General features: G+C 48.3%; 1 protein-coding gene across 1 annotated transcript in view; it reads left to right on the forward strand.

The window, feature by feature from the left end:
- Positions 1 to 25914, forward strand: part of PTPN23 (protein tyrosine phosphatase non-receptor type 23) — a 125116-nt gene that overhangs the window by 68721 nt on the left and 30481 nt on the right. Inside the window, exons 17-18 of the mRNA XM_082259230.1 lie at positions 9753 to 9907; positions 25109 to 25260. Coding sequence (XP_082115356.1) covers positions 9753 to 9907; positions 25109 to 25260 — 307 coding nt within the window. The remainder of the gene's footprint in view (positions 1 to 9752; positions 9908 to 25108; positions 25261 to 25914) is intronic.

Raw genomic sequence — 25914 nt, forward strand, 5'->3', positions numbered from 1 at the left:
CGGGGCCATTTTCCCTTAGTCTGGCTGGTCTCTGGTTGGCGGCCATGTTTGTGTAGTCATATGATTTCACGGAGGCCATTTTCCCTTAGTCGGGCTGGTCTTCGGTTGGCGGCCATGTTTGTGTAAGAAGTAAATTAATAAGTGTAGCGCTACCCTTAAAGGTGGCTTGAATATGTGACCTTAAAAAATTGTGCAACAGTGACACGTTAATGTGACACAAGTGCAAAACTTAATGTAAAAATTTGTAAAAGTGCAAATGGGGATGGGATGTGCAACACAAGGAAAATTACTACATCGAGAACAACATCCAATAATTTAAGAGGTAGAAAGTGTATGACTTGATATCTAAAAAAAGTGCACATGTGCAAAAGAATTATTTTTTAAAATATAAAAAAATATAAAAAATGACGGTGATCTTCAATAGCACATACAGTACAGACCAAAAGTTTGGACACACCTTCTCATTCAAAGAGTTTTCTTTATTTTCATGACTATGAAAATTGTAGATTCCCACTGAAGGCATCAAAACTATGAATTAACACATGTGGAATTGTATACATAACAAAAAAGTGTGAAACAACTGAAAATGTCACATTCTAGGTTCTTCACCTTTTGCTTTGATTACTGCTTTGCACACTCTTGGCATTCTCTTGATGAGTCACCTGAAATGGTCTTCCAACAGTCTTGAAGGAGTTCCCAGAGATGCTCAGCACTTGTTGGCCCTTTTGCCTTCACTCTGCGGTCCAGCTCACCCCAAACCATCTGGATTGGGTTGAGGTCCGGTGACTGTGGAGGTCATCTGACGCAGCCCCCCCATCACTCTCCTTCTTGGTCAAATAGCCCTTACACAGCCTGGAGGTGTTTGGAGTCATTGTCCTGTTGAAAAATAAAGGATGGTCCAACTAAACGCAAACCGGATGGAATAGCATGCCGCTGCAAGATGCTGTGGTAGCCATGCTGGTTCAGTGCCTTCAATTCTGAATAAATCCCCAACAGTGTCACCAGCAAAGCACCCCCACACCATCACACCTCCTCCTCCATGCTTCACAGTGGGAACCAGGCATGTAGAGTCCATCCGTTCACCTTTTCTGCGTCGCACAAAGACATGGTGGTTGGAACCAAAGATCTCAAATTTGGACTCCTCAGACCAAAGCACAGATTTCCACCGGTCTAATGTCCATTCCTTGTGTTCTTTAGCCCAAACAAGTCTCTTCTGCCACTTGTTTTCCTGTACTTAGCTGCTTTTTTCTTGCTATAATACAAATTCTAACCAGGGCCATCTTTATTCTTGATTGGACCCTGGGCAAAACTTTTCTTGGGCCCTCTTGAATCCACTTATCAACTATTTGGGGGCTCAAGGGGAAGCTGCTTTGGGCCCCACAACAATGACTAGACCCGGGGCAGCTGCCCCTTTTGCCCTGTGTTAAAGACAGCCCTGATTCTAACAGTCTATTCAGTAGGACTATCAGCTGTGTATCCACCTGACTTCTGCACAACACAACTGATGGTCCCAACCCCATTTATAAGGCAAGAAATCGCACTTATTAAACCTGACAGCGCACACATGTGAAGTGAAAACCATTTCAGGTGACTTCCTCTAGAAGTGTGACTACAATTTTCATAGTCATGAAAATAAAAAAAACTCTTTGAATGAGAAGGTGTGTCCAAACTTTTAGTCTGTACTGTATGTCAATAGTACATTAAGAAAATTAAAAGTTCTTAAATTGTGCTATCATTTGTCCCTTCACCAGTGTAGACAACTGACACCAATGTGCGCTCTAGCAGCTCGCCTCAATGATTCTTGGATAGGACACATAATGGTATTATATCCATAAAGTGGTTTTACTAGTGTTCCACCACTAGATGTCCATCTATTCCCGAAGTATATATGGTCAGCCCTATCCCTGGTTGGTGATCTCCGGAGTACTACGGATCCCTTGTCCTCATGTATTCATATGGAGGGATGAAAGGAAGCTCTCCTAGTGTTGTATGATTGACCATTTATTAAAACGAACAGCATTAAAAACTTACAGTGAAGGATAAAACAGTCCAGTGGTCGTAGCGTCCCTTCCGGTATTCTCCTTCGTCCACGCCCTACGTGTTATGTCACAAGTCACGTGACTTCTTCAGGGGTTCATGTTTGTGTAGTCAGATGATGTCACGGGGCCATTTTCCCTTAAAAACTCGCTAGCTGTCTCGGCTTGGCAGCCTTGTTTGTGTAGCTGGGTTATGTCACAGGGGCCGTTTTCCTTTAGTCTGGGAAATGCTGGAGACAACTGAAGCCTTGTGGGGATGCCGAAGCTCCTCCTCTTCCTCCTTAGTTCCTCTTCCTGTGCCCGGAACATATGAACAGGGATGGCGTCCATGATGATGCTGGGTTCGAATTCTCTGTGCTCCTCCGGTCAGTTGGGTAAGTCTTTGGGTGTCTCTGTTATCTTTCTCTCTGCTGATAGGTACCCTGAGCCTTCAGGGGATCCTTTCAGTGGTGCCAAAAGATTGCTTTTGTACTGCAAGGTCTTCCTTTCCTTATAAAGCCTCAGGGTCACATCTCCCCCAGCTTCCCATGGTTGCACTGAGGACGGTCCTGCAGTCCTTAGTGTCTCAGGTGGAAGTGGCATGTCGGCAAGGGCCCTGGAGGAAGCGTCCCCCGCCTTCCCCTGCTCAGTCTGTCTCATCTGATTCTGAGACTGATGCCGCCGTTTACACAGCCCATCCAGGGGGATTTAATATCGCACCCCCAGATCCATCCGATAGTGAGGATGATTCCTCCATGGTCGCAGCAGCAAATGAAAAATGCTGATAGACACACTTATCACTGCAGTGCCTGAGGCTTTAAAGATGGAGGATGCGGCTGATGTAGCCACGGACGTGGCTGTGTCATTTTGGTATGCATAAGTCGCATCGTACTCCAAAGGTGTTTCCTTGTGTTCCTTATTTTGACAGCGTTTTCCTGTAAGGAATGGGAACAACCAAAATTACCCTTTGTGGTCCCCAAACGTTTTGCTGTACGTTTTCCTTTTGAGGAGTTGTAAAAAAGTGGACTAGTCCATCAGTGGTGGACCCTCCTGTTTCCAGGTTGAATAAAGCAACCATGATTCCAGTAGAAGAATCCCTGTCTTTTAAGGACCCAACTGACAAGAAATCGGAGGCTGTGGCACGCAGCATGTTTACTATGGCTGGTTCGGCATTGCGCCCAGTGTTTGCCTCAGCCCTGGTGTCTCAGACCCTAACTGAATGGGCCAAGCTTTTGCGCCAGGACCTGGGGGGTGAGCAGGTCCCTGCTGCTTATGTTGATTTAGTGGACCAGTTGGTCCATGGGCTGCAGTTTTTCTGATGCATCTTTGGATACAGCTCCTGTGCTGTCCAACTTTTCAGTTTCAGCGGTGGTGATTGGCCGTGTGCTGTGGCTTAAGAATTGGTCCGCTGACCAAGCCTCTAAGAAAGCTCTCATTGATCTGTCCTTTCAAGGCAATCGCTCGTTTGGGGCTACCCTGGATGACATCATTAAGGGTGTCATAGGAGGGAAGAGTACCTTCCTGCCACAGTCAAGGAAAGGGAAGGAGCCTTGCTACAGACGGAGGCCCATAGAAAATTATTTTGTGCTTCTGGGACGGAGAATAAGGGAAAAAGATTTTTGAAATCTTCCCCGGGAGGTTCCAAGCATCCTTGGTCTGGTAAGCCTAGAGCTAGCTTCTCCAGACCCGCAGACAAGACTCATTCAGCATGAAGGTCTGCCCTCACCCATTATTGGGGTGGGGGGACATCTTTGTTGGTTTCCGACCCAGTGGACTTCTTTGGTGAGCGTCAAGGAGATCCGCAAAATGTTTCTGTTGGGGGACCCAGAAAGCGGGCAAAGCTTGTCCTTCTCAGGTTTTTTAGGTCCTGAGTCTCCTTGTGCGGATTTAATTCCTGCAAAGCTTTAGGTGATGTCTGAACTACCTAAGCTCCCCGTCCAGGTAATTGATTGATTTACCTAGGTCTGATTCTATTTCTTACCAGGGTGGTCCTTCCTCTGCACAAAATTTAGGGACCACAAGCCGTGATTCACCGGCTGCTGTCGCACTGATGGTTTTCTCTCTCCCATTTTGCATACAGGTTCTGAGTCTGGTGGTATCCTGTAAGGGAAATCACCTTTAGACCACAAGCTGATAAAAGGAAAGATTTATATCTCGTATACGAGGAGACAAGTACAGGAGATTGTCAGATATTCACCCACTGGTTCTAGCCGCCTGTGACCGTGGTATAGGGCACCATACACAGTAGCTAGCCTAGTTGGCTTCTTATCTGAGACTTGTCTGCCTTCTTAAGCTAGCTGGTACATTTATATACAGTTAAACATCCTGACTTAACCCTTCCCCCAGGACAATGAGGAATGTCTGTTTTTATTGCCATTTCCTTAAAGGGGAAGAAGCTTCATCTTACAAACTCTGAAATCTAGCCATTACCATATATAGTTTTGGGCATTTAAAACCAGTTAGATTGTATTCAAGCAGAACAAAATGGAGTCACAGTCAGCCTTATACATAAATGATTATAAAGACATTCTTAATTTCTCTAACATTTCCACCTTCAAGACAGTTCTTTTTGCCCAGTCTTTCATGCTGCTCCTTTAGCAGGCTCGGCTCCACAGGAGGATACCGAAGTTCGTGACGAGGTCACGGGGTCCTCTGACAGACGCCGCAGGCATCCAAGGGCCACGTCAAGGCCAGTATCATCCTTGGTTAAGGCTTCTTCCACAGTTCCTGCGAGGAATCAAGAGCGAAGATCTTCCAATCATCCTGGTGGCTGTAAACGTCCCTTGGAAGCTTCCTCTCAGCGAAGACCAGTTGTCCCAAGGGCTGATCTACCATCCTGCTTTAGTCACTGGTTTTAATGGCTTGGCTATTGAAAGCCAGGTACTGGGGGATAGAGGTCTGTCTGGATCATTGATCCCTACTATGGTGAAGGCGAGGAAGTTTTTCTTCCAGCAAGATCTACCATCGTACGTGGAAAGCGTACATTTCTTGGTGTGAGTCGATTGGCTCTCATTCTCAATCCTTTTCTGTGGCTCGGATTTTAACCATTGATCAGAAGTTCAGTGACCCTTAGCCACGCACTCTTTAGTTCGTACCTTCATTCAGGGGGTTCAACATGTGGCCCTACCTGTACGGTCTCTTTTGCCGCCATGGGATTTAAATTTAGTGCTTTCGGTTCTCCAGAAACCTCCATTTGAGAATATTCAGGAGATTTCCTTGCCTACGTTATCCCAGAAGGTGACATTCTTGGTGGCTATTACCTCTGCCCACAGGGTATTGGAATTGGTGGCATTATCCTGTCGCATTCCATATTTAGTGGTCCATAGCGATAAAGTGGTTCTTCGCCCCTGTCCATCATTCCTGCCCAAAGTTGTCTCTGACTTCCATTTGAATGAGGAAATTGTGTTGCCTTCCTTGTGTCCCAAGCCGGCTCATCCCAAGGAATTTGCTTTACATACCTTGGATGTGGTTTGTGCGATTCGGTTGTATCTGGCAGCTACTGAGTCTCTTCAGAGGTCAGACTCGCTTTTTGTGGTTACGGACGAAGCAAAGTGCTTCTTGGGCCTTCCCGTCATCAGGTCTTTGGTAAAGAAAAGATCCCAATAAGCGTATATTAACCTGTTATGGACTGCTCTATGCAGATATACTGCCGCCCTCCTCTGAGAAATTACATGGGTCTAAGGCATGTGCACCACCAGGGACTTATTCCCACTATGACTGGACACCGCTGCAGCCTATCAGCGGGTCCAGCATTGTTCGCTGGCACCCCACGATCGAACAGCGGTCTGCCTTGTTTACACGGTTCTGTGAGAGGGGAAGATGGAGATCTTGTGTTTCTGCTAAGCAGGAACACAGATCTCTGTCTACCCCCAGTTAAAGCACCTCCCCACACAGTTAGAAATCACCCCCATATTTAACACATTAATCGCCCCTGATGTATAACCCCTTCCCTGCCAGTGTCATTAGTACAGTAACAGTGCAAATTTTTAGCACTGATCACTGTATTAGTGTCACTGGTCCCCAAAAAAGTGTCAGTGTCCAATTTGTCCACAGCAATGTCGCAGTCCCGCTAGAAAACCGCTGATCGCCGCCATTACTAGTAAAACAAAAAGAAAAACAAATAAAAATTCCATAAAAATATCCCATAGTTTGTGGACGCGATAACTTTTGTGCAAACCAATCAGTTTACACTTATTGGGATTTTTTTTTTTTTTTATCAAAAACGTAGCAAAATACATATTGGCCTAAACTGATTAATAAATTCGATTTTTTAAAAAAACCTTTGGAAGTGTTTTATAGCAGAACATAAATATTTGTGTTTTTTTTTTGTAATTGTCGCTCTTTTGTTTATAGCGCAAAAAATAAAAATCGCAGAGGTGTTCAAATACCACCAAAAGAAAGCTCTGTTTGTGGGGAAAAAAGGACATCAATTTTATTTGGGTACAGCGTCGCACGACCGCGCAATTGTCAGTCAAAGTAAGGCAGTGCCATATTGCAAGAAAATGGCCTGGTCATGAAGGGGGGTAAACCTTCCGGGGCTGAAGTGGTTATTTTTTTTTTTTTTTTAGTTATAGCGTCTACAAACTATGGGATATAAACTGGAATTTTATTTTTTTAAATTCTACTAATGGTGGTGATCAGCGACTTATAGTGGGACTGTGATAGTTCGGCGAGCATTCTGACACTTAGGCCTCTTTCACACTTATGCGACCTATAAGTCGCGCGCTTTTACCGCGGTTTTGCCGCAATTTTGACTGGATTTGAAGCAATGTCTGTGGACCTCAAAACACATTAAAATCGGCCCAAAGTAGTGCAGGGACTACTTTGAAGTCACACAGATATGAACGGTACACATTGGAAATCATGGAGTATGACTTGTGCAACTTGTCCTGCGACTTGGGACTGCAAAGTCGCATGACAAGTGTGAAAACTGACCAACTGCCGCTTTGTGACCAACTGCCGCTTTGTGACCAACTGCCGCTTTGTGACCAACTGCCGCTTTGTGACCAACTGCCGCTTTGAGACCAACTGCCACTTTGAGACCAACTGCCACTTTGAGACCAACTGCCACTTTGAGACCAACTGCCACTTTGAGACCAACTGCCACTTTGAGACCAACTGCCACTTTGAGACCAACTGCCACTTTGAGACCAACTGCCACTTTGAGACCAACTGCCACTTTGAGACCAACTGCCACTTTGAGACCAACTGCCACTTTGAGACCAACTGCCACTTTGAGACCAACTGCCACTTTGAGACCAACTGCCACTTTGAGACCAACTGCCACTTTGAGACCAACTGCCACTTTGAGACCAACTGCCACTTTGAGACCAACTGCCACTTTGAGACCAACTGCCACTTTGAGACCAACTGCCACTTTGAGACCAACTGCCACTTTGAGACCAACTGCCACTTTGAGACCAACTGCCACTTTGAGACCAACTGCCACTTTGAGACCAACTGCCACTTTGAGACCAACTGCCAGACCAACTGCCAGACCAACTGCCAGACCAACTGCCAGACCAACTGCCAGACCAACTGCCAGACCAACTGCCAGACCAACTGCCAGACCAACTGCCAGACCAACTGCCAGACCAACTGCCAGACCAACTGCCAGACCAACTGCCAGACCAACTGCCAGACCAACTGCCAGACCAACTGCCAGACCAACTGCCAGACCAACTGCCAGACCAACTGCCAGACCAACTGCCAGACCAACTGCCAGACCAACTGCCAGACCAACTGCCAGACCAACTGCCAGACCAACTGCCAGACCAACTGCCAGACCAACTGCCAGACCAACTGCCAGACCAACTGCCAGACCAACTGCCAGACCAACTGCCAGACCAACTGCCAGACCAACTGCCAGACCAACTGCCAGACCAACTGCCAGACCAACTGCCAGACCAACTGCCAGACCAACTGCCAGACCAACTGCCAGACCAACTGCCAGACCAACTGCCAGACCAACTGCCAGACCAACTGCCAGACCAACTGCCAGACCAACTGCCAGACCAACTGCCAGACCAACTGCCAGACCAACTGCCAGACCAACTGCCAGACCAACTGCCAGACCAACTGCCAGACCAACTGCCAGACCAACTGCCAGACCAACTGCCAGACCAACTGCCAGACCAACTGCCAGACCAACTGCCAGACCAACTGCCAGACCAACTGCCAGACCAACTGCCAGACCAACTGCCAGACCAACTGCCAGACCAACTGCCAGACCAACTGCCAGACCAACTGCCAGACCAACTGCCAGACCAACTGCCAGACCAACTGCCAGACCAACTGCCAGACCAACTGCCAGACCAACTGCCAGACCAACTGCCAGACCAACTGCCAGACCAACTGCCAGACCAACTGCCAGACCAACTGCCAGACCAACTGCCAGACCAACTGCCAGACCAACTGCCAGACCAACTGCCAGACCAACTGCCAGACCAACTGCCAGACCAACTGCCAGACCAACTGCCAGACCAACTGCCAGACCAACTGCCAGACCAACTGCCAGACCAACTGCCAGACCAACTGCCAGACCAACTGCCAGACCAACTGCCAGACCAACTGCCAGACCAACTGCCAGACCAACTGCCAGACCAACTGCCAGACCAACTGCCAGACCAACTGCCAGACCAACTGCCAGACCAACTGCCAGACCAACTGCCAGACCAACTGCCAGACCAACTGCCAGACCAACTGCCAGACCAACTGCCAGACCAACTGCCAGACCAACTGCCAGACCAACTGCCAGACCAACTGCCAGACCAACTGCCAGACCAACTGCCAGACCAACTGCCAGACCAACTGCCAGACCAACTGCCAGACCAACTGCCAGACCAACTGCCAGACCAACTGCCAGACCAACTGCCAGACCAACTGCCAGACCAACTGCCAGACCAACTGCCAGACCAACTGCCAGACCAACTGCCAGACCAACTGCCAGACCAACTGCCAGACCAACTGCCAGACCAACTGCCACTTTGAGACCAACTGCCACTTTGAGACCAACTGCCACTTTGAGACCAACTGCCACTTTGAGACCAACTGCCACTTTGAGACCAACTGCCACTTTGAGACCAACTGCCACTTTGAGACCAACTGCCACTTTGAGACCAACTGCCACTTTGAGACCAACTGCCACTTTGAGACCAACTGCCACTTTGAGACCAACTGCCACTTTGAGACCAACTGCCACTTTGAGACCAACTGCCACTTTATGAAAACTGACTAACTGTCACTGACATAACCAGTGACCCTAATACAGTGATCACTGATAATACTATACACTGTCACTGTACTAATGGCACTGGCTGGGAAGGGGTTAACATCTAGGGTGATAAAGAGGTTAATTGTGTGCGTAACAATGTGTAATATGTGTAGTATTATGTGCTGCTTTTTACTAAAGATCTTTGTTTCTTCTCCCTGCTTTGCAGGGAGATGAAACGGAGAGAAACTTCCCTCTATACAGAGCTCTGTGTTGTCAGCACAGAGCTCTGGGCTGTGATTGGACACAGGCAGACAGCAGGTCCTGGCCATGAATCATTTTGTGGAACCTACTGACAGGCTCCAGCTGAGTACAATCACAGTGGGTGTCATTGGGGGGCGCACCCTAAACCTATAAACAGGCAGCAGTATGCCACTTTACTGTATGGGTTCCCTGTCTGCAGTACATTGTGGGTGGGCGGTCCACAAGTGGTTAAAGCTTTGGGTGACCACATGCCCTCTTTTCAGATGACAAGTCAGTTCTGCAGAACCTGAAGCGGATCCTGCACAAGGTACGCGAGATGAGGGATCAGCGCCGTTCTCTGGAGCAGCAGCTGCGGGACACCATACAGAAAGACGACATCACCACCTCTCTGGTCACCACCGACCGCTCCGAGATGAAGGTGAGGACGCTTTGTTTGTTAAAAAAGAACTGTCTGTATGCCCACCGTTTACCAGACTTGCCCTTCCTTTTATGTTCTAGTTAGAAACATAGAAACATAGTTGATGAAGTTGACAGTCTGGTCTCTACTGGCAACACAGACAGTTTTTATTTTTAGACCCATTTATAGATGCAGGTCAGAGCTTATCAGATCCTGGTATAGATACGATCCTATTGTCCTTTGGGTCACACTGGTCACAGTACTCCATCGCCATTGGATCAGTCTTTACAATATTACAACCCCAATTCCAAAAATGTTGAGACGTTGTGTAAAATCTATATAAAAGCAGAATGCAGTGATTTGCAAATCTCATAAACACGTATTTTATTCACAATAGAGAATAGAAAACATATCGAATGAGAAAACTGAGAAAATTAGGTTTAAAAGAGAAGTATGGGTTAAGTTGTTTTTTTTTCTTGGTTCTCACCGCTCTCCGAGTAGAGAGCTGGTGACTGTCAGTCGCTGGAGCACTGGGCTGTGGATGGGGCAGGAGCAGCCCAGGCTCTCAGCGGCCCAGGCTCTCAGCAACCCAGGCTCTGGCTCTCAGCAACCCAGGCTCTGGCTCTCAGCAACCCAGGCTCTGGCTCTCAGCAACCCAGGCTCTGGCTCTCAGCAACCCAAGCTCTGGCTCTCAGCAACCCAGGCTCTGGCTCTCAGCAACCCAGGCTCTGGCTCTCAGCAACCCAAGCTCTGGCTCTCAGCAACCCAAGCTCTGGCTCTCAGCAACCCAAGCTCTGGCTCTCAGCAACCCAAGCTCTGGCTCTCAGCAACCCAAGCTCTGGCTCTCAGCAACCCAAGCTCTGGCTCTCAGCAACCCAAGCTCTGGCTCTCAGCAACCCAGGCTCTGGCTCTCAGCAACCCAGGCTCTGGCTCTCAGCAACCCAGGCTCTGGCTCTCAGCAACCCAGGCTCTGGCTCTCAGCAACCCAAGCTCTGGCCCTGGCTCTCAGCAGCCCAAGCTCTGGCCCTGGCTCTCAGCAACCCAGGCTCTGGCCCTGGCTCTCAGCAACCCAGGCTCTGGCCCTGGCTCTCAGCAACCCAGGCTCTGGCCCTGGCTCTCAGCAACCCAGGCTCTGGCCCTGGCTCTCAGCAACCCAGGCTCTGGCCCTGGCTCTCAGCAACCCAGGCTCTGGCCCTGGCTCTCAGCAACCCAGGCTCTGGCCCTGGCTCTCAGCAACCCAGGCTCTGGCCCTGGCTCTCAGCAACCCAGGCTCTGGCCCTGGCTCTCAGCAACCCAGGCTCTGGCCCTGGCTCTCAGCAACCCAGGCTCTGGCCCTGGCTCTCAGCAACCCAGGCTCTGGCCCTGGCTCTCCGCAACCCAGGCTCTGGCCCTGGCTCTCAGCAACCCAGGCTCTGGCCCTGGCTCTCAGCAACCCAGGCTCTGGCTGTCAGCGGCCTAGGCTCAGACAGTTCCACATGGGGTGGGGCCATGTTAAGCAGGGTGTAGCCTCCCCTCTTCTTTTACTAACACTCTGTAAACGTGAGCAGTTGCTGGAGTTTTGGGTGAGGAATGTTGTCCTATTCTTGCCTGATATAGGATTCTAACTGTTCAACAGTCCTGGGTCGTCTTTGTCGTATTTTTAGTTGGTGAAAAGTTTGGACTGCAAGCAGGCCAGTTAAATCCCCCGGACTCTTCTATTAGGAAGCCTGCTGTTGTCATAGTTGTAGTATGTGGTTTTGCATTGTCCTGCTGAAAGATGCAAGGCCTTCCCTGAAAAAGACATCATGTGGATGGGGCCATAAGCTGCTCTAACACCTGAATCTATCTTTCAGCATTGATGGTGCCTTTCCAGAAGTGCGGGCTGCCCATTCCCTATGCACTTGTGCCCCATACCATCAGAGATGCTGGCTTTTGAACTGAGCGCTGATAACAAGCCAGAAGGCCCCTATCCTCTTTAGTCTGGAGGACGCGATGCCCATGGTTGCCAAACAGAATGACAAATTTACATTTGTCTGACTATAGAACAGTTTTCCACTTTGCAACAGACCTTTTTAAATACGCTTTGGCCCTGAAAACAGTTTTCCACTTTGCAACAGACCATTTTAAATGAGTTTTGGCCCACAGAACACTTTGCAACAAGCCATTTTAAATGAGCTTTGTCCCAGAAAAGATGCCAACGTTTCTGAATCATGTTCAGATACAGTTACTTCTTTGCCTTTTAGAGGTTTACCTTGTATTTTTGGATGGCACTGCGAACTGTGTTCACAGACAGTGATTTTGTGGAAGTATTACTGAGCCCATGCAGGGATGTCTATCACACAATCATGCCTGTTTTTAATGCAGTGCCATCTGAGGGCCCGAAGAGCACCGCCATCCAATGATGTGTCAGCCTTGTCCCTTCCGCACAGAGATTTCTCTAGATTCTCAGATTTTGATGTTCTGCACTGTGGATGATATGTTTAAATTCTTTGCAATTTTACTTTGTGGAACAACATTCTGAAATTATTTTGACAATTTTTAGACGCTGCTTTTCATAGATCGGTGAACCTCTGCCCGACTTTACTTCTGAGACACTCTGACTCTCTAAGATGCTCTTTTTATACCCAGTCATGTTACTGACCTGTTGCTAATTCAACTAATTAGTTGCAAAAGGTTCTTCCAGCTCTTCCTTGCTAGTACCACTTACTTTGCCAGCTTTTTGTTGCCCTGTCCCAACTTTTTTGGGACATGTGGCTGCCATCAATTTCACAATGGCCTTATTTTTTTTTTTTTTTTTCATAAAATGGTCCATTTTTTCCATCAACCTCGATCGCTGCTGGAGGTGCCGTAAAGACCAGGGCACCTTGCTTCACATCTATTGGCAATGTCCATCTTTGTAGTCATACTGGCGTTTGGTTCAGGACCTCCTTCACCGCTTATTGGAGTTTGATGTCCCCCTCAATCTAAAAATCTATCTTTTAGGGCTACTCCCTCCCGAGCTACTAGGCTTAGCTAATAGATTGGCCTGTCATATATTAACGGTGGCCAGGTGCTTGATAGCTCTCCAATGTAAGAGGTGAACACCGCCGACACCAGCTGAGTTCTAGGCTAGGATTAAGGCTGTAGAGATCATGGAATCCCTGACAGGATGCCTGGCCGACAAGGTAGAGTGCCATTGTGCGGTTTGGGGACCTTGGCATCTCAAGGAAGCCTTTAGGCCCTAAAGACCTTTTCCCTGTCTGAGATATTGACTCCAAGCCCAGGAGTAATGAGCCTTGTCATATTTCTCTCTCTATTTCTCTATCGTTCATTGACGGACACAATTCTCTTATCCATATCAGTAGACACCAAGGGGCCACCAAGGGTGTCCTTGTGGTCTTGGAAGTGACAAACATTCTTCGTTGGGTGGAGCGTCTTGTTCCAGCTGTCTCCGCTGTTCCCTTTCCAGGTGTGGAAAATTGGCAGGCGGATTGCCTCAGTCGCCAGGCCGACACCTGGAAAGGGAACAGCAGAGAGAGCTGGAACAAGGCGCTTCACCCAACGAAGAACATCTGTCACTTCCAAGATTGCAAGGACACCCTTGGTGCCCCCTTGGTGTCTACTGATATGGTTTAGAGAACTGGGTCCGTCAATTAACTTAAGAGAAAAGGATTTTAAGGTAAGTCAAAAATCCAGTTTTTTCCCCATTCTGCTTCTCCCTTTTTCTTTCTTTTTCTCTATTTAAATCCAGTAGGCATCTGATTTACTTATCTGGGTTTAAAGTTACTGGAAAAGCCTCTTCAGGAGCCGACCGCACTGTTTTACCTGAACTAGTTAGCTTTATTCTCCTGTAGTATTCACAGTTTCTGGTAGCTGAACTTTTGTAGTTTTGTCATCTTTATTTGGTACCCAAGTGTATTTCTGTGTGTTATCTATGACCAATCGCTGTTGCAATCTTGCATGATTACCAGTGTCGGTTACTCTTTTCCTTTTTTGTATTGAAAAATATAAAACTTCAATAAAAATGTTCAATTATTAAAAAAAAAAAAAAAAAAATGCCAATTTTCTCAGTTTAAACATTTGACATGTTTTCCATTTTCTATTGTGAATAAATCTGGTTTTATGAGATTCGCAAATCATTGCATTCTGTTATTTAGCTTTTACACAGAGTCTTGACTTTACTGGAATTGGGGTTGTAAACAACTTAAATCCTCAGATTCAGCTTAAAAAGCATGGTTTTTTTTTTTAGTCCATTGAGGGACACAGGAATTCAAAAACAGTAAGGTTATACCACCCGCATAAAGAGGATAACCTCAAGAGATGCATCACAGAGGGAATACTGGTATTTTCAATAAATGCTTTAATGTGTAACACAAAATTCCAAATGACACTATTAACCTTCCTAGCGGTATTCCCGAGTGCGGCTCAGGGTTAATTTTCAGTGCCAAAAGCGGTAACCCCGAGCCACACTCGGGATTACCCCAGAATGATACCTTCCCCTGCGATCCCCTGCCGTCCTCCGCAGCCGTCCTCCGCAGCCGATGTTCAACCACACTGCAGAGTGCATGAGCATCATGGGAAATGTAGTTCCAAAACATCTGGGGTGTCGAGGTTCACCACCACTGCCCTAGAGTAGGCAATCTTCTCTCCTTCCACCACTGGTGGAAAGAAATAAAATTGCTTAATTCCCCCATCAACACAGTCAGTGTTGATGTGGGAATACCTCCCGCATCATTATTATGTTCTGCCTGCAGAACACTGATTACTGCTGGCGACTATAGCCTCCGGTAGTGATCACATGAAAAAAATCAGACAGGCTGATTGTACTGAAATAGATCAATGGAACAACTTCAGTTCAACCAGTCTGCCCATAGATAAATCAAAGCTTAACCACTCCATGCTGAACCAGCCAAGATTAATTCTGTCTATGGCCAGCTTTGTCAGTCAGGAGCCCACAGTGCCTTCTTGTCAGCAGCCCACAGTGCCTTTTTGTCAGGAGCCCCACAGTGCCTTCTTGTCAGGAGCCCCACAGTGCCTTCTTGTCAGGAGCCCCACAGTGCCTTCTTGTCAGGAGCCCCACATTGCCTTCTTGTCAGGAGCCCCACATTGCCTTCTTGTCAGGAGCCCCACATTGCCTTCTTGTCAGGAGCCCCACAGTGCCTTCTTGTCAGGAGCCCCACAGTGCCTTCTTGTCAGGAGCCCCACAGTGCCTTCTTGTCAGGAGCCCCACATTGCCTTCTTGTCAGGAGCCCCACATTGCCTTCTTGTCAGGAGCCCCACATTGCCTTCTTGTCAGGAGCCCCACATTGCCTTCTTGTCAGGAGCCCCACATTGCCTTCTTGTCAGGAGCCCCACATTGCCTTCTTGTCAGGAGCCCCACATTGCCTTCTTGTCAGGAGCCCCACATTGCCTTCTTGTCAGGAGCCCCACATTGCCTTCTTGTCAGGAGCCCCACATTGCCTTCTTGTCAGGAGCCCAGTCTCTTCGTGTCAGGAGCCCAGTGTCTCCTCCAGTCTCTTCTTGTCAGGAGCCCAGTCTCTCCTCTTGTCAGGAGCCCGGTCTCTCCTCTTGTCAGGAGCCCGGTCTCTCCTCTTGTCAGGAGCCCGGTCTCTCCTCTTGTCAGGAGCCCAGTCTCTCCTCTTGTCAGGAGCCCAGTCTCTCCTCTTGTCAGGAGCCCAGTCTCTCCTCTTGTCAGGAGCCCAGTCTCTCCTCTTGTCAGGAGCCCAGTCTCTCCTCTTGTCAGGAGCCCAGTCTCTCCTCTTGTCAGGAGCCCGGTCTCTCCTCTTGTCAGGAGCCCAGTCTCTCCTCTTGTCAGGAGCCCGGTCTCTCCTCTTGTCAGGAGCCCGGTCTCTCCTCTTGTCAGGAGCCCTGTCTCTCCTCTTGTCAGGAGCCCTGTCTCTCCTCTTGTCAGGAGCCCAGTCTCTCCTCTTGTCAGGAGCCCAGTCTCTCCTCTTGTCAGGAGCCCAGTCTCCTCCAGTCTCTTTGTGTCAGGAGCCCAGTCTCCTCCAGTCTCTTTGTGTCAGGAGCCCAGTCTCCTCCAGTCTCTTTTTGTGTCAGGAGCCCAGTCTCCTCCAGTCTCTTTTTGTTTCAGGAGCCCAGTCTCCTCCAGTCTCTTTTTGTGTCAGGAGCCCAGTCTCCTCCAGTCTCTCTTTGTGTCAGGAGCCCAGTCTCCTCCAGTCTCTTTTTGTGTCAGGAGCCCAGTCTCCTCCAGTCTCTTTTTGTGTCAGGAGCCCAGTCTCCTCCAGTCTCTTTTTGTGTCAGGAGCCCAGTCTCCTCCAGTCTCTTTTTGTGTCAGGAGCCCAGTCTCCTCCAGTCTCTTTTTGTGTCAGGAGCCCAGTCTCCTCCAGTCTCTTTTTGTGTCAGGAGCCCAGTCTCCTCCAGTCTCTTTTTGTGTCAGGAGCCCAGTCTCCTCCAGTCTCTTTGTGTCAGGAGCCCAGTCTCCTCCAGTCTCTTTGTGTCAGGAGCCCAGTCTCCTCCAGTCTCTTTGTGTCAGGAGCCCAGTCTCCTCCAGTCTCTTTTTGTGTCAGGAGCCCAGTCTCCTCCAGTCTCTTTTTGTGTCAGGAGCCCAGTCTCCTCCAGTCTCTTTTTGTGTCAGGAGCCCAGTCTCCTCCAGTCTCTTTTTGTGTCAGGAGCCCAGTCTCCTCCAGTCTCTTTTTGTGTCAGGAGCCCAGTCTCCTCCAGTCTCTTTTTGTGTCAGGAGCCCAGTCTCCTCCAGTCTCTTTGTGTCAGGAGCCCAGTCTCCTCCAGTCTCTTTGTGTCAGGAACCCAGTCTCCTCCAGTCTCTTTGTGTCAGGAGCCCAGTCTCTTCTTGTGGACCCGTTTGGTGTCCATGGTTGCCTTTGGAGACCTGTCCCTCTGGAGATTTTCCCTGTTGCCCTCTTGTGTTGACCATATTACAATTTTGATCTAATCTTTCTTTTCAGATAGGTGTCCTGTTTTTTTTTTTTTTTTTTTCACAGTTCTTGCTGGTGTGGGGTTAAGCGTTCTGCAGTTGGATTTGTTTCCCTTGGCGGTGATCTCATCTGTTCTAGTGTGAACAGGTTGATTTTCTGTTGGCAGTGTCCTGTCTTGCGGGAGATTTGGTTCAGCTTCTGGTAGTCCTGTTTAGGTGGTTCCTGGTCCCTTCTTGGTTCTGTCAGTGGATGTTGCCCACCTCTTAGCTGGACTGCTGTTGGACATCCTGACTGTTTCTGAATTCCGGTGTCCCTCAATGGATGATTAAGAAAATAGGATTTCTCTATCGCTCATTGACAGACGTAGTCTTCTTGATTCTCAAGAGCTGGGTTATGTTGTCTCCGCAGGAGTAGGACTAGGCAGAAAGACAAAACGTTCTGGCTCCACCTTAGGGGCAGTCCCTGAGGGTATATCCTCCCTCTCTCTGCTACAGGGAATCAGTTTTTTTCTGTCTAGTCAGGAGTAAGGACCTAAGTTCCTTGCTGGGATCTTTTTGGTCCTGGCAAGATTTTTTCTTTAGAAAAAATATTTTTTAGGTAGTTTTTCTCCAGTGTTTTTTTCCTGTGAGATCTTCAAGCAAAAACGCCGGACTGGGCGACACTTGTGGTCACCCCAGCCGGCCTACGAGCGCGCGCAGACCATTGCATTGCGCTTGGTCGGCCGCGACACATTCAAGTAAGTATGCGGGGCTGGGCGACGGGCTGGATGTTGAGATCCAGTGGTCACCCCGGTTTCTGCCTACGAGCGCGTGCAGACCAGAGCTCCGCGCTGGGTCGGCCGCGACGGAGTCCCAGTGGAGGGACTGACCTTGCGAGTTAAAAGTCTCGCTTGGACGCCAGGAACCAGAGAGTCGAGGCGTCCGGAGTGGTCCACAACCCCCCACCCCGGTGGAGAGGGTATTGTGAAGAGAGGGTGCCTGTCGGTTCGGTATGGTGAGTAAACGTTCCCTTTTTTCTTTCCTCGTTATGAGGCAGTATGAATTATGGGCCCCTCCATACATGGTCAGTATATATCTGACACTAAAAGTCCCCCTGGTAAATACAGTATGTGTTTGTGGGAAGTGGACTTGGTTTGAGAGCGAACACTCTACCCAGCAGACTGTAGCATTACAGCAGACATAGGAGGTATAATCCTACCTTATTTGTAGTGTATCTCCTGTAGATCAATCAATCGCCACTCAGCAGAGATGCAGGTGGATGTGCTGGGAAAAACGATTTCGGCGGTCCGCCGCCATTTTGCCGTAGACCAGGTGCATGCATGTCCTCAGGTCACGCCGGCCGCCATGTTTTTGGAGTCTAATGTCTCCTGTATGGGGGCGGCCATGTTTCATGAGCCCAGCTACCTCGTGGAGAGCTGGGAACGCCGGAAGGCGTACACAGGGGGCGGAGCCACGTCCTTCTACCCGGGAAAAAGCAACAGCTCCTTCCAGTCTGTAAAAGACAGACGCTGACTGCAGTTGGTTGGAAACTTCACTGCATCGGTTGGTGAGCCTTGGGGGTCCCTCTCTCTCTCTCTGTGGGATCGAGAAGCAGGTACTCTGAGGGGCGCTATTGCGCTAGGGGGAGACACATGAAAAAAAAAAAAAAAGAGGTATTTTTTTATTTAAAAAAAAAAAAAAAAAAAAAAGTTTTTTTGTTTTTTCTGGCAAAGGTGTCCTGAATTAACATGGACCCTGCCACTCATGTATCTCCTCCGGATCCCCTCGAGGGGTCTGCGGGATCCTCCAGCACCCCACTGACGATTGAATCATTGTCCGCTATTATGGAAGCTTGTGTCCCGGGTGGAAGTGGCTTGTCAGGGACAGGGTGCAAGTAAGCGACCCCCGCCTAACCCCTTATTATCTGAAACCTCGGATTCAGACTCTGAGCCTATTTCTGCAGTTGCAGGTACTTCATCTGGGATTGGTGTCTCGGGTCCTGTCTTTTCAGACAGTGAGGAGGATGTTTCGGCATCAGCCATAGCCAAAGAGGAAGCGTTGGTAAACGCACTCATTGTATCTGTTCAAGAAACCTTAAGATTACAGGGTATTCCGTCAGAAATAGCTGAAACTGAAATCCCTTTTGGGACTAAAAAACGCATCAAAGTGGCGAAGGTTTTTCCATTGCCCAAATGTTTTGGCAATCCAATCAAAGAAGAATGGAGTCTGCCAAAACGCATTTCTACTATTTCTAAACGCATTAACAGGCGTTATCCGTTTGAGGAAACCCTCATTAAGAAATGGACAGAACCACCTGTGGTGGATTCACCAATTGCTAGATTGAATAAAGCCACGGTTATTCCTCTAGAAGACGCTCCGTCTTTTAAAGATCCAGTGGATCGCAAGATAGAAGCTATGTCTCGCACCATGTTTACCTTGATTGGATCAGCTTTCAGACCTATAATAGCTATTGGTCTGGTTTCGCAGGCTGTAACTGAATGGACCAAGTGGTTACGCCGGGACTTAGAAGAGGTCCCTCAGGCGGTATCAGATTTGTTGGAACAAATGATACAGGGGTTACAGTTTGTGTGTGATGCGGCGTTAGACGCCACTTCATTATTGGCGCGAGCATCTGTCTCAGCAGTGGTTCTCAGGCGTACACTGTGGCTAAAAGGTTGGTTAGCCGACCAAGGTTCCAAAAAAGCATTGGCTAATATCCCCCTTTTAGGAGAGCGTCTATTTGGAGCCAACTTAGATGCGATCATTAAGGATCTCACGGGTGGAAAGAGCACCTTTTTACCGCAAAATTTTAAAGGTAAAGGAACTCGTCAAAGACGAGGGCCTTCTTTTTCTGCTCACAAGAGGTTTTTTCGTCCCGCGGGTGAAAAAATTAAGTCCTCCAAAGCTCCTGCAGGAGGCGTCAGGGGTCGTTGGTCGGGCAAGCAAAAGCCCGCCCCCTCCAGACCTGAAGATAAACCGTCCAAAGCCTGAAGGTGCGCCCCCACCCATAACTGGGGTGGGGGGACGTCTTCGCCGGTTCCCGGATCCATGGCTTTCCAGAATCCCGGACAAATGGGTTTGCAAAGTCATAAGGTCAGGGTACAAGATCGAGTTTCGATCTCTCCCACCGGCGCGATTCTTCCCTTCCAATATCCGACTATCCCCGGATCGTTTAGAAGATCTGCGGAGAGCAGTCACAGATTTACTACAACAAGGAGTGGTAGTCCACGTTCCTTGGACAGAACGGTTTCAGGGGTTTTTATTCAAACATAAGAAGATTCAGAATGGAGTCCATTCGCACAGTAGCAGTCTTCCTGCATCCAGGGGATGTCCTAGCGTCCATAGACATCTAGGACGCATATCTTCACATTCCCATTTTCGCAGGACATCAGCGGTTTCTACGCTTTTCCGTAGAAGAGAACCACTATCAGTCTGTGGCGTTACCTTTCGGTCTCGCCACGGCTCCTCGGGTCTTCACGAAGGTGTTGGCCCCAATGTTGGCACTACTGCGCCAAAGAGGCATATCGATTCTTGGTTACCTAGACGATCTTCTGCTTCATGCAGAGTCTCCTCAGACCTTGCTACAAAACATAGAAATTACTATGATTTCTTTACAGGAATTCGGGTGGCTGGTGAACCAGCAAAAGTCATTTCTGGTTCCCACCCAGAGGCTCGAATATCTGGGTCTAATTCTAGACACAGTCAGGACAAGAGTTTTTCTTCCGGTAGGGAAACTCCGAAAGATTCAATCAGCAGTCCAGTTGTTACTATCCAACAGCTGGTCTTCCCTTCGGACTTGCATGAGGGTTCTGGGGTTGATGGTGGCTTCCTTCGAAGCAGTCCCATTTGCCCAGTCCCATACCCGAATTCTTCAGCAAGAGATTCTTCTCAGATGGAATCGGAATCCGGAATCCCTGGACAATCAGATCCGATTGAGCAAACAGACCAGAGAGTCTCTGGTCTGGTGGCTTCGGTCTCCGATGCTCAGCCAGGGAAAGTCATTTCTGCCAATATATTGGACGATAGTGACCACGGATGCCAGTCTATCCGGATGGGGAGGAATTCTCGGTCAGTTATCTGTCCAGGGACTTTGGTCCCCGGAAGAATCCAGGTTGCCGATAAATGTATTGGAACTGAGAGCGATCAGACTTTGTCTGATTCACTGGACCGAGCAGCTCCAGGGCAGCCCGGTTCGGATCCAGTTGGACAACGCCACGGCCGTGGCTTATGTCAATCACCAGGGGGGCACCAAGAGTGTCCGAGCGGCCAAAGAAGTGGCTTGCATTCTTCGCTGGGCGGAACGATTTGTTCCAGCTATCTCTGCGGTGTTCATTCCGGGGGTGGAAAATTGGCAGGCAGATTATCTCAGCCGTCAGACTCTGGATCAGGGGGAATGGTCCCTCCATCCAGAAGTTTTCCACCAGTTGTGCCTACGTTGGGGCACCCCGGATGTGGATCTGTTGGCATCACGATTCAACAGAAAAGTACAGAGATTCGTGGCTCGCTCCCGCGATCCTCTAGCAGAGACCGCAGACGCACTGGTCACCCCGTGGGGGCAATACCAGCTAATGTATGCCTTCCCTCCTCTTGGGTTACTGCCAAGGCTTCTTCGCAGGATAAAGGAGGAAGGAATTCCAGTAATCCTGGCAGCTCCGGACTGGCCTCGTCGAGCTTGATACGCCGACTTGGTCAGACTGGTGGCGGACGTCCCGTGGAGACCTCCTCTCAGGGAGGATCTACTGTCTCAGGGACCGATCTTCCATCCTGCTTTACGATCGCTGGTTTTAAACGGCCTGGTTATTGAGACCCAGGTGCTGAAGGACAAGGGATTGTCAGCTTCAGTTATTCCTACTCTAGTTAAAACAAGGAAAGCGACTTCCAGAAAGATTATCATCGTACATGGAAGTCTTATATTGTGTGGTGTGAATCCCTTGGGTTCCATCTACATCTTTATTCGGTAGTCCGAATATTGGCTTTTCTGCAACAGGGAGTTGAGCAGAAGCTGGCCTTGAGTGTTATCAAGGGTCTGGTTTCAGCATTTGTGATCTTCTTTCAGTAGCCTTTGTCTACTCATTCCTTGGTGCGGAATTTTCATCCAGGGGGTGCGACACCTGGCTCTGCCAGTGCACGCGCCGTTACCATCCTGGGATCTTAATTTGGTGCTGTCGGTTCTTCAGACACCTCCCTTTGAAAATATCAGGGAGATTCCCTTGCTTACTTTATCCCAGAAGGTGGTCTTCTTGGTGGCTATCACTTCTGCACGCAGGGTGTCAGAACTGGCTGCATTATCCTGTTGTTCCCCAGATCTGGTGGTTCATAGGGATAAGGTTGTCCTTCATCCGAATCCATCCTTCCTTCTAAGGTGGTTTCAAAGTTTCATTGAATAAGGACAGTGTATTGTCCTTCCTATGTCCTTAGCCCAATCATCCTCGAGAATTGCGTTGCATTCCTTGGATGTAGTTCGGGCGATCAGGATATATTTGAATACACGGATTCAATTTGTAAGACGGATTCACTGTTTGTGATCACGGATGGCCCTAAGAAGGGGTTGCCTGTTCTGCTGCGACCATCTTTAGATGGATCAGACAGACGGTGGTATAGGCTTATTTTATCTAAGGGTCGGGATCCCCCGTTCCCTTTTAAGGCGAATTCTACTCGGGCGCTTAGAGTTTCCTGGACCTTCCGCCATCAGGCGTCAGTGGTTCAGGTTTTCAAGGCGACTGTTTAGTCGTCGGTTCATACCTTTACAATATTGTATAAGGTTCATGTGATGGCATCGTCAGATGCCTCTTCTGGCCGCAAGGTTCCTGCAGGCCACTGTTTGAGGAGACTGTTGGTCTACCTCGAGGATTTGTGGGGTAGGTCTCATCTGTTTACTCGATGAGTCCTTTGATACTTCTGGTTGGCTCCGGTTGGGCCTTCTAGATTGGATTTTGATTTCTGTCAATCCCACCCCTCATTTGTGGCACTGCTTCTGGATGTCCCAGCTCTTGAGAATCAAGAAGACTACGTCTGTCAATGAGCGATAGAGAAAAATGGATTTTTGTAAGATCTTACCGTAAAATCCTTTTCTCTTAAGCTCATTGACAGACGTAGTACCCGCCCCTCTATCATTGAGTTGGGTTGGGTTAAATTCTCTGTTACTGCTTTAGAACAGAACTGATTCCCTGTAGCAGAGAGAGGGAGGATATACCCTCAGGGACTGCCCCTAAGGTGGAGCCAGAACGTTTTGTCTTTCTGCCTAGTCCTACTCCTGCGGAGACAACATAACCCAGCTCTTGAGAATCAAGAAGACTACGTCTGTCAATGAGCTTAAGAGAAAAGGATTTTACGGTAAGATCTTACAAAAATCCATTTTTTTTGTACTTATCATGCAATCTAGTCTGTTTGAGGGACACCAGTGCTGCCCCTTTGTTTTTTTGGGGGTTTTTTTGGCCCGGTTATACTACTTGCTCACAGAACTGAAGCATGCTAGGTATAGGAGGGGTTATACAGGGACTGACTTGAAACCTTTTCTGTTTGTCAGTGTCCCAGCCTTTCAGTAGACAGCAGTATAACCCAACTGTTTTGAATACCTGTGTCCCTCAATGGACTCGAAGAAATATATTTTATGGCAAGTACAAAAATCTTTGAGATATATATATATATATATATATATATATATATATACAGGGAGTGCAGAATTATTAGGCAAATAGTATTTTTGAGGATTAATTTTATTATTGAACAACAACCATGTTCTCAATGAACCCAAAAAACTCATTAATATCAAAGCTGACTATTTTTGGAAGTAGTTTTTAGTTTGTTTTTAGTTTTAGCTATTTTAGGGGGATATCTGTGTGTGCAGGTGACTATTACTGTGCATAATTATTAGGCAACTTAACAAAAATCAAATATACAGTATACCCATTTCAATTATTTTTTTACCAGTGAAACCAATATAACATCTCAACATTCACAAATATACATTTCTGACATTCAAAAACAAAACAAAAACAAATCAGTGACCAATATAGCCACCTTTCTTTGCAAGGACACTGAAAAGCCGGCCATCCATGGATTCTGTCAGTGTTTTGATCTGTTCACCATCAACATTGCGTGCAGCAGCAACCACAGCCTCCCAGACACTGTTCAGAGAGGTGTACTGTTTTCCCTCCTTGTAAATCTCACATTTGATGATGGACCACAGGTTCTCAATGGGGTTCAGATCAGGTGAACAAGGAGGCCATGTCATTAGCTTTTCTTCTTTTATACCCTTTCTTGCCAGCCACGCTGTGGAGTACTTGGACGCGTGTGATGGAGCATTGTCCTGCATGAAAATCATGTTTTTCTTGAAGGATGCAGACTTCTTCCTGTACCACTGCTTGAAGAAGGTGTCTTCCAGAAACTGGCAGTAGGACTGGGAGTTGAGCTTGACTCCATCCTCAACCGAAAAGGCCCCACAAGCTCATCTTTGATACCAGCCCAAACCAGTACTCCACCTCCACCTTGCTGGCGTCTGAGTCAGACTGGAGCTCTCTGCCCTTTACCAATCCAGCCACGGCCCATCCATCTGGCCCATCAAGACTCACTCTCATTTCATCAGTCCATAAAACCTTTGAGATATTTCTTGGCCCAGTCTTGACGTTTCAGCTTGTGTGTCTTGTTCAGTGGTGGTCGTCTTTCAGCCTTTCTTACCTTGGCCATGTCTCTGAGTATTGCACACCTTGTGCTTTTGGGCACTCCAGTGATGTTGCAGCTCTGAAATATGGCCAAACTGGTGGCAAGTGGCATCTTGGCAGCTGCACGCTTGACTTTTCTCTGTTATTTTGCACCTTGGTTTTTCCACACGCTTCTTGCGACCCTGTTGACTATTTTGAATGAAATGCTTGATTGTTCGATGATCACGCTTCAGAAGCTTTGCAATTTTAAGAGTGCTGCATCCCTCTGCAAGATATCTCACTATTTTTGACTTTTCTGAGCCTGTCAAGTCCTTCTTTTCACCCATTTTGCCCAAGGAAAGGAAGTTGCCTAATAATTATGCACACCTGAAATAGGGTGTTGATGTCATTAGACCACACCCCTTCTCATTACAGAGATGCACATCACCTAATATGCTTAATTGGTAGTAGGCTTTCAAGCCTATACAGCTTGGAGTAAGACAACATGCATAAAGAGGATGATGTGGTCAAAATACTCATTTGCCTAATAATTCTGCACTCCCTGTGTGTGTGTGTGTATGTGTGTATATATATATATATAAAAATTTAGTCTGCTATAATTTATGCTATGATGTACTGTAACTCAACCTCAAAGAGCCTACCTCACCAGACTTGGTCCAGTCTTGCATACGACCACAGTTTGTGTTTCCTGGTCTTTTCCTAACAAATTGCTCCTGAATCTGCTTCTTGTAGAAACTCTTTGCAGAGCAGCTGAAGAAGTACGACCAATTAAAAGTCTACATTGATCAGAACTTGTCGGCCCAAGAGAACATCCTAAAAGCTCTGACCGAAGCCAATGTGAAGTATGCGCCGATACGGAAAATCCTTACAGACTCCGAACAGAAGTGAGTTCACCATCTATGTTTCCTGCTTGTTACGGTTTAATATATTGTGTTGTGATGGTCAGTAGAGGGGTCAGATAGCCAATTGGGTAACGGGATAGCGAGCACAGGTCTTTAACCTTTTCTTTATAGACTGGCCAATACAGCCTTATTGTTGGACTATGGGAGCCCTGCCCTCCGGTCTTGAGCCCTGCCCTCCGGTCTTGAGCCCTGCCCTCCGGTCTTGAGCCCTGCCCTCCGGTCTTGAGCCCTGCCCTCCGGTCTTGAGCCCTGCCCTCCGGTCTTGAGCCCTGCCCTCCGGTCTTGAGCCCTGCCCTCCGGTCTTGAGCCCTGCCCTCCGGTCTTGAGCCCTGCCCTCCGGTCTTGAGCCCTGCCCTCCGGTCTTGAGCCCTGCCCTCTGGTCTTGAGCCCTGCCCTCTGGTCTTGAGCCCTGCCCTCTGGTCTTGAGCCCTGCCCTCTGGTCTTGAGCCCTGCCCTCTGGTCTTGAGCCCTGCCCTCTGGTCTTGAGCCCTGCCCTCTGGTCTTGAGCCCTGCCCTCTGGTCTTGAGCCCTGCCCTCTGGTCTTGAGCCCTGCCCTCTGGTCTTGAGCCCTGCCCTCTGGTCTTGAGCCCTGCCCTCTGGTCTTGAGCCCTGCCCTCTGGTCTTGAGCCCTGCCCT

Source organism: Pelophylax lessonae (genome assembly GCF_965119305.1).
Source record: "Pelophylax lessonae genome assembly, chromosome: 5".
Taxonomy (NCBI): Eukaryota; Metazoa; Chordata; class Amphibia; order Anura; family Ranidae; genus Pelophylax; species Pelophylax lessonae.